This window comes from Etheostoma cragini, chromosome 18 (assembly GCF_013103735.1).
Source record: "Etheostoma cragini isolate CJK2018 chromosome 18, CSU_Ecrag_1.0, whole genome shotgun sequence".
NCBI lineage: Eukaryota > Metazoa > Chordata > Actinopteri > Perciformes > Percidae > Etheostoma > Etheostoma cragini.
The window spans coordinates 7,889,888-7,899,404 of NC_048424.1; the positions used below are offsets into that span (position 1 = coordinate 7,889,888).

The window sequence follows — 9,517 nt, forward strand, 5'->3', positions numbered from 1 at the left end:
ATTGTATTTGATATTTTAAGTCCAATTTAAAAAAAATTAAGCTTCAATACAGTTTTAATAAATTTCGCAAGTAATTAATAAAAAAAAGCCAATAACTCGAATATCAATGTATTTGTATTTCTATATGGTGACATATTATATCACGAAAAGAGTATGAAAAGCTAATTTTGTCTTCATTATTTCAAATATTAAAAAAGTACATATTATTATTATTATTATTTTTAGCCATACGTCAGAGTCATTCTCTTACTCTATTGGCCGGTGTTTTAGCTACAGAATGTTGATTGGCTATCGTTGTGAGTTCAAGGGTTAGCTAGCTTGTTCTGTAGCTAGAGGGGTGTGTTAATTAGCTAACAGTTGTTCTTACTTTAGCTTAATGTAACGCTCGATAACGTGCAAAACGGCCTTGTCGCTTATATATTTGACCCATTTGTACATTGTTGCTTTTGCATTAAGCGCTGACGACGTGGACATGCTAGTATTAGCTTAGTAGCTAATAGTTACCTAGCTAGCTAACGTAAGCAAAGTTAGTGACAAGTGCTTTTCCAAATGACTTGCCGTTTCAAAAACTGACCTTGTAGGCACAGCCAGGTGAAAGACGAAAATGTCTTCTGTCAGAGCTATGGCGTCAACCAGGCTCGTGTCTTTGTTCACCGCGAAAGCAGCAGACTCGACCAAAACATTGGCCAGGCCAGACTGGAGTGTGTGCTTCAGGAGAAATTTCAGCACTTCACCTTCAAGACTGCAGAGCTTTATGTCAGCCTGGGTCATTGATCAGTATGGTACTAATGGAGTTTTAAAGTTCGCGGAAGATATCACCGTCCCCACTGTCAATTATCCCTCTGAAGTGATGATTAAAGTCCACGCGGCTAGTCTCAACCCTCTTGATATCTTTATGAGGGGTAAGTGTTGAACTAATGTTCATCAAAGGTTGAACAACGTGGCTAATGTAAGTTGTTATCTAACCTGCTCGCTCTGTCTATTTCCAGGTGGTTATGGAGCTAAAATGCTTAAATTAAGAAGGGATCCATTGTCTGTGATTGACAACAACAATGATAGTGAGTTTCCTCTGATTCTGGGTCGTGATGTGTCTGGTGTAGTGGTTGATTGTGGATCGGAGGTTACCCATTTTGTTCCAGGAGATGAGGTAAGCGATACACCACACACCCATCTTTTTGAAGATGTAACACTGTATGACTGTACTTGTAATTTGCAATGTTTCACTTAGAAAATTAATTGTGAAACTAATTATTGATGAGATAACTAGACAGAACAATTTTTTGTGGTTAATCAAGCCAACTGAATATCCATGAAATCAAGGTCCTGCACCATATTGATGAATAAATCATATGTAAATCAATTGTTGCCATACAGTCCTGCTCATTGATTTGCAACACTGCTCACAATGTTTCTCTAATCATTGATTTTTTTCTTGTAAAAAAAATGAATCATTTTACCTTCTCTTGACTCTAAAAACATTAAGCATAAAACGGGTGTAAAGAAACCTTCTGTTGTCCTGGTTGCCATGGACATAACGGAGCCATTAATGAGACGTCTTAAGTAGACATTGTTTGATTTTAATGGGTCGCAAGCCAAAATGGTTAGGAACCACTGGTTGAACACACCAACATGTGTTGCAGCTGGGTTGAAATGTTCAAAACAATTGTGCATTTTTACAATAAAAGCAACACATTCAGCAAAAATCATTTTATGACCTGCCAAGCTGATTAGATCGGATGTCAGAACTAACAAAGCTGAACACTGTCATACCCAGCGTAAGCATGGAACATTGGAAGTGCACATGCCCTTTCAGATCCAAGGCCCTTTGAAATATAAGGTGATGCAAGGTATCTGAAATGTTTGCATGTTCCGAATGCAAGCCAAAGTTCTGTCCCTTCTTTAAGACTTTGCATCACAAAAACAGCAAGCACTACAACATCTGAATCAACAGAAACCCTCAATATAGTCTGATGGCCGTGAGGTGACATTCTACTATCAGCCTCCTTATGGCTGTGTTGAGACAGAGGACTAATCCTGGAGTGGTGGCTATTAGTCAACCATTTTAAAAAATGGCTGCAATGTCCCTTTAAGGGCTTAATACCTATATTTTCATGACATATAAACCTACCTCTGTGTCAAATGTGTTTCTTTCATTGTAAAATGCAATCACAAGTATGTTATAACAATAGCCACAATAGTATAACAATATGATTTAGTCCTCACCATTAAGTACCAATCCAAAAAAATATTCTGCTTTTTTTGCACGCAAAAAAGTAGAAAAGGTATTTTATTTTCAATTCTATCCATAATTTTAAGGCAAAACACATTCATATTGTCTCACAGAATGCATCATAATATTGCCCACCTATATGAAAGCAACTCCATAGTCAAGTAATCCACAGTAATATTCTTGGAAGAAAGATTTAACTTTTTATGCTCGGTCATCACGTGAATACACACTAGTAACATTTTCCACATATAATATTTCAGTTATCTTGTTTAAACAGATTAAAAGTTTTTTTAGAAAACAAATGATAAGAACTGGAACTGCTGACTAAGGGCTTACTAGCCGATTAACCAGCTTCAGAGACCGAGAGCATCCGGTTAAATTGGGTCGTGTTCAGCATGTTAAATGTCATGTTTGTGTTCCCAGGTATGGGCTGCTGTTCCCCCATGGAAACAAGGCAGTCTGGCAGAATTTATGACTCTAACAGAGTATGAGGTGAGATACAGAGTCAGTGGTCAACTCAAGTTGAGTAGAACTTTTTTTTTCCCCAGAGGGGCAATTGGTTGTGCAGCAGTTACAACAGTAATAACACAAGGTAATTAACCAGGGCAGAGATGTAATTGGCCTTTTGTTTTCTATCTGCCCTCACAGCAGCTCTGATGAGTAGACTGAGCTTTTGAATTGATAATTGGAAATATTGTTTCTCACTCTTGACATTGGCTTTTTTTTGCAGGTTTCCCATAAACCAAAATTATTGAGTCACACAGAGGCAGCATCCATCCCCTTTGTAGCCAACACTGCTCTGTCTGCGCTTGTTAATGCAGGTGGTCTTTGCAGAGACAGCTCTTCAAATAAAAGGCAAGCACCAGCCTGATCCTAGATAACCTTGTTTTGAACCCCTCTACCCCCTCACCACTTATTCAGGGAACATTAGAAGTGTAAATCACAGTATCAGGGAAAAATGAATAAGTCCCCGAATAATATTGCACAAGGCTATCAAACCTTAAATTAAATTCCATAAGGTCTTGGGGTTTCAAAATGTGCTCTTTTTTCTGTAAAATCAGTCCAGCCATGCTGACCCACACTTTGACAAGGCACATATTTCATATTCATTTTAGAGGGGAAAGTAGTCTTCTATTTCATTCTAATTGGCATCAAAAGGGGTTTAAAATCATGGCTTTAGTTGTAAAAATTGAACCTGACGTGCAATCTAATGGAAATGTCATTTTCTCTTGGATGTAAGGGTTAGTTTCCAATTTTGCAAATCCCCTTTTACCCCCTGATGCTTCAACTTCTTATAGTTGCTTTGCCTAAATGAGTCAACCAGTAATTGAATGACCCTCTGGTTGCTTTTTTTTTTCATCCTTTTTCCTAGAGTTTTGATCACTGGAGGATCAGGAGGTGTTGGAACATTCTCTATTCAGGTAGGGCAACGTGTATTCCACCAGCTATACCAAATCTATGTTTGACTCTTTTGAATGCATGAATGTAAGGCCATTTGCTGCGTCTGTGTGTAAATTTCTGTTTTCTTCTCTTGTGTGCCGGAAGTTATTGAAGGCCTGGGGTGCCCACGTAACTGTCACCTGCTCTCAGAATGCCGAAGGCCTTATTAGAGGGCTGGGGGCAGACGAGGTGGTGGACTACACAGCAGAAGATGCGCATGAGCAGCTAGGAATGATGGAAAAGTATGTGTTGTTGCTGTGAAAAGTGTTTTTAGAAGCAACCAGACTATTAAATCCTATAGTAAATTTATGTTTTTATTTCAAACAACAAATCAGAGTATAATGTTCTTCACCAGCCCTAGGCCCAGACTTTTTTGAATTGTCATTAGATTTAGTGCCTGTCACTCCAATAAACGTGCTAATGAAAAGGAATCATCCAGGACTTTAAAGTCCCCCCCCCCCCAGTGTGGTAAACATCTTACTGCCAGCAGCATGGCATAACTGCTTACTGACTTGCTTTCTAGTTTCCATGGAAACCAGGGATCACGGCCAGAGTGGGTGCTCTACCCGCCCCCTGAAACAAAATTGGTAAATCCTGGCTTTAGCTTGTAGACAAAACAGTTATCTTTTCCCAGCACACGCTTTAAATCTAGCACTATGTGAGACACTGACCTGAGATGATGAAACATAACAACTAACTCGCTATAAAGTGTGTCTGTTTTTAGTATTTTAAGGCTTTTTCTAACAGGGTCCCTTTTAGTTTGACTGTCTGGGTTGGCTCCCTCAGGTTTGATGTGATTTTGGACGGCGTGGGTGGGGAAACAGAGCAGTGGACCATGGGCCTGCTGAAGCCCTGGTCTGGGGCAAAGTACGTCACACTGGTAACACCTTTACTCTCCAACACGGACACCATGGGCCTGCCAGGCGGGATGTTTCAAACTGGATTCGCCCTGCACAGCAAGGCCATACAGGTAAGATGAGCAAAGCCAAATTTGGATTTAAACGCTGAATAAAACAGTGCTGATGTGAAAGATCCTACTGCTGTTTATGGTCCGACAAGCACATCAACTCGCCTCGCAAACAACTTTTATTACTGTCCTGTTGTTTTTATTTTTGGTTGGTATTCCTCAAAGCTATTAGCATAGGTGTGAACCAGAGGAGCTCCCAAACTGAAATTTAATACTTAATCCTCAGTGGCTTGGAAAACATTGTGCAATGGGTGTAGACCTGTTCCAGCTAGAAGACAGTTTTGTTTTATTTCCATTCAGTTAGGGATGCAGGACTTCGTCCCATTGGCTTATATTTGCCTCGCCCCATCCGCAAAAAAGGTGGCATTCATCGATGGCAGTGGCCGATGTTTGTGTTGTTTTTTTTGGTGTCGGACTTGGACAACAGTCCACTAGCATATGCTGCAACTGCAGCTGTTGACTTTGGAGGAGAAGCCACTGACTGCAACTATAAAACATCGGTATTGACCAAATTGTTATTATAAACATCGGCATTGACCCAGAATTTCTAAATTGATGCATCCCTGCATTTAGTTGATCATATGAATTGATGTTCAGTTAAAATGGGGATGGAAAACCACGTTATAATTTGACTTAGCTCAGTAGCATATCCTCTCTTTGCAAATGTTAATGCTTGATCTGTAGAAATATACCCGGCAGTGTGTTATAAATTTGACTGTGTGCAGGTGAAGAGAGAGCTTGAGCATTAAGAGTTTGAGTCCCTGCGTGGGTGTAACCCTTGTGTTATTGCATGTAGGTCATGTCCCTTTAGCTGCGTTATTAGTAGAGTATCATGTGTAATGAGGGTTATGGATGAATTGGAGAGGACAGGGTGGAGCTTCTCAAGGGACTGAATCAAGTTGTCCTGGCCATTGGAGACAGCACAGCTAGCAGCGTTGGAGTCGTGTGTGCATGTGTGCGTGTGCTGCTGAACCAGCAGTATTTAGTATTTGTGCAGATAGTAGCCGGCTATCTCTGCCCCGCAAATACCAGTGTTTGTGTGTTTCTTGCCAAGCCTCAGGGCCCCTTTGTCCACAGTCACAGCCAGCTGGTCAGTTTGGCGGGGTCAGCCGTCGCAGTCACACCCTCACTGACAGCACCTCCTTTTCATCTGGGAGATCACAGCACAACTGAGCCCTCTGGTGTTCAACTTCTTGTCAGCACTGACTGATCAGGAAGAAGCTGTTACGTTCAAGCAAGCAAGGATAGATAGGCTAATGTCATGTCACAGACTATTAAATTAGGATCAAAAATTGAGAGTCTAATTTCAAGGTTAATCCATGGGGGTTTGTTCCTTTCTGTATTCGTTTTTTAGATGCTTGCTGGACTTTGAATAGGATTGTGTCAGCAATGTAATCCATACTGTTACTTCTCACTCTTAGCCAGCAAATTACTTCCAAAATGTAATACATTATAGATGACTAGTTACTGTCATTTGAGAGTAATTAGTTATATTACATTATCACTGTCTTTGAATTGTAATGCGTTACACTACCTTTGCATTACGTTTTAGTTACTTTCACCAAAATAACAGCGGCAGTTTGACTTGGCAGGTAGCTTGTGAATTTCACCACTGGATCAATAAAGTCAAATTTAACAGGCTAGATCATAGATTATCCATAATATTTTGTATAATTAATATGAATATGTAAATCAATTAAAGCTATAAAAATAGAGAAGTAAAACATACAAAAGGCAAGTAGAAGAAAATGAAAATACTCAAATATCAAGAACCTCACAGTTGTATTAAAGTACGGTATCGTTACATTCCACTGTTGATAAAATTCAGTGGTATTTACTTGTAGCAAACCTAAACATTAATTCCCGACATGTTTCTATCTCTCATCAGCTGGGACACACCGCTGTCCTTGGTGACGTACCGTCACCTGTTGGAGACAAATGTTGTCCGTACCGTCTCTGGTTGTGGCTCTGACCACGGGAACAGAGGCGGGAAAGCTCGCACATCGTAATAACTCCTAAAAAAAATATCCATCTTGCAAATGTATCTGTCTCCGCGGTCATCTCAACCATCAAATACAACAACAGGAAATAATACTCCTTTCAAAAAAAATGTTTTGAAGCGTTGATGAATTCTTAAAAAAACAAACCACCACTAACTGTTGTGTTAAAATGCACTGTAACTTGCATTACTGAGATTGTAACGGGTAGAATATTAACAAAATTGAATTAGTTACTCCCAACGCTGGTCTTAGTATGCCGTTGTTACACAAGTCACTGTGGTGATGACGGCGTGCTTCAAGCAAACATTGTGTGCCCTGGCTTTTGTAATGTCTTGGGGGGTTTTTGTAACTAAAAATATTCAAATTTTCCACTTTTAGTAGTAAGCTCATGGTATTTTTAGCACTACAGTTTAAACTCTTTTTTTTTTTTTTATTGTTAGCCCAGTTAATCACTCTGTGGTGTCCTATAACCTGGGGAGTGCACACCTGCCTGACTTGTAATTGTTCTCTTCTCCGTTTGCCTTTTAGAACATAATATCAAGTGGAGTCTTCTATCGGTGGGGATTTTATGCGCCAGATGGGCCTGCCCTGGACGAGGTCAGCAAGCTGGTGGACGCAGGGAAGGTACTGTGCCGCCTTCCTTACTAATATTATACAACCTGGCATACTTGTCATTCAGAACCACGCATACTGACAGAATGCGGAGATGCAAATCCTCTCATTTGCACACCAATCACCTGATAGTGAATCAGTCCAACAGTGAAATTCATGCAGGGATAGAGATCATACACATTCAATATGAACATACCAGGGATTCCTGTATTGAATGCTCCCCTGGGCTTTAAGGAGTGAGCATTGCATTCCCGCTGTGCACAGATGGCTTCTGGGCGATTGACTCAGGCGCCACGAGACGGTGAATGGATTTTTAAACAGTGCTGAGCAGCCATTCGCAAAAGCGTGCGGGACCTCTGTCCTTTTGTCCCGGGGCTTACAGAGAGCAGCACACTCAGACCAATGACGAGAAGCTACAGACATGCACAGCCCCCCCTGCACAAAACACATGCTCGCTCTCTCTCTGTGCATGTCCTATCCTCGGTCAGAAGTGGGGATGGTTTCCAGTGTGACGCCACTGCGCTTCTCATTGTTAACTAGAAGAGATGCTGACCAGAATAACAAGCCCTCTGGCTGCTTGTGTTGGACTAGCACAGGATTGTCCAGCCTCATCACATTCTGAACCCCTCCCTCACTCACAGCCATGAAAGTAGATGTGATGTAGCATCAGCTTGTCTAAACTGAGTAAATACTGTATAATTACTATGTTTTCCCAGTGGTGTGCATTTGGGAAAACCTCTCTGTTCATCTTAAATCTGGATCCAGTAGTATTGGAGATAGAGAATGTATTCATTTTCTGTTTAGAGCACTTAATGCGTGGAGTTTATCCAATCAGCACAATAGAAAGCATATGAAAATATATGTTATTGACTTAATCGTCAAACTGTCAACACTAATTCTGCGGTCTAATAAAGCAGTCCACCCATCCATTTCCCCAAGCCATTAAAACGAAAGCCAAATACTATTTATCCCATGTCTGATATGCTAAATGTTAAAATCTGATCGCTTAATTGTTTCCTGACTTACTTCCTGAGTGATTTTAAGCTCATATTCATGATATTTTTCTGCTGGTTCACTGCAGATCTTGCCAGTTGTGGAGGCCCAGTTTCCGTTTACCCAGGTGCCCCAGGCTTTTCAGAAGTTGGAGCAGGGCCACGCCAGAGGGAAGACTGTAGTCAGGGTAGCTGAAGAGGATGAGAGACAGGCCGAAGAATTGGTGCAGAACACTCGCACAGAGACTGCAGAGTCCGAGCAAGAAGTTCAAGAAACGGCCAAACAAAACTAGACAGTAAGCAAAATCCCAAGAGAATTTAGCTTTGGGATTCTTTTCACCTTTACAAGGCTACTCCTGACAGCAGCAGACTGTATTATTGTAGAGGTGCAGCAGACTACAAGCGTGACCTGCGCTTGTAATGAGAGCGGGCCAAAGGCTGCTGCTCTCGCTAAAACTTACACCTTCCTGTACTGTCTTAAAGTCTTCGCAAGGTGTTTAAGTTATGCTGCCTTACTGTATTGTTGCTGTTACTATAATTAACAGCCTTGAACAAATAAAAACCATTCAGGTCAGCATACAGCTGGTACAACCAGGCCTTTTGGTATATTTTGGTATAGATTACTGCAATGGATCAATAAGGAGTCACATAATAAAACAATGTCTGTTACGAACATAGTTAGCTAGAAATAGATGGGTTTATCCTCCAGTACCAGTTGAGGCCGAAGCAGCTCCATAATACATTTGCATTTTTTTTTTTTTTTGCATTTGTCCATGTCAAGGTTATTTGACAACTACCCACGTCATGTTGCATCTCACATTACAGTATGTGAGTTGGCAATTTGGGCAAAAACAAATAAAGAAGTCTGTAGCATCTTGCCTTTTAGTACATCGTCGTAAACCAAGTGCGACTCAATGTGCTGTACAATGTATTAATAAAATGTATTGACAAAAATATTTTTATTACCATTCTGAAAACAAGTTTGCTGTATGATTTTGATCAAGCAAAGAAAAAGAGACATTTCAAGAGAAACTATTTTTTTTGTTTCCTCATGTCGCAATGTAGCATGCAGCTGGAAAATAAGGCTATATATAATGTGTGTATATATACGTGTATGTATATATACATATATGACGTTGCATAAAAAGTGTTAACACTGTTTAAGTTAATTAACATCATGACAGATTCATTCAGTTAAAAGCCAAAAAATAAGACTCAATATATTACTGGTTAATTGTAAAGTAGGAAGTATTTAAAGTTCAGACTGCGAGTAGTA

At 40.3% G+C, this 9,517-nt stretch overlaps 1 protein-coding gene across 2 annotated transcripts; it reads left to right on the top strand.

The window, feature by feature from the left end:
- Positions 1-278: 278 nt before the first annotated feature.
- On the top strand, positions 279-9,434 carry LOC117961182 (reticulon-4-interacting protein 1 homolog, mitochondrial-like). 2 transcript variants are annotated; one of them, XM_034899668.1, is made up of 10 exons: positions 279-902; positions 990-1,147; positions 2,654-2,722; positions 2,961-3,085; positions 3,603-3,651; positions 3,776-3,912; positions 4,457-4,640; positions 7,166-7,261; positions 7,734-7,904; positions 8,331-8,451. In XM_034899668.1, exons 1-9 carry the CDS (start codon positions 605-607, stop codon positions 7,869-7,871), a joined length of 1,254 nt encoding a protein of 417 aa, XP_034755559.1. In that variant the 5' UTR covers positions 279-604; the 3' UTR covers positions 7,872-7,904; positions 8,331-8,451. The 2 variants fall into 2 exon arrangements, with proteins under 2 accessions (XP_034755559.1, XP_034755558.1); XM_034899667.1 differs by lacking the exon at positions 7,734-7,904 and having other exon boundaries at positions 282-902; positions 8,331-9,434.
- Positions 9,435-9,517: the final 83 nt, after the last annotated feature.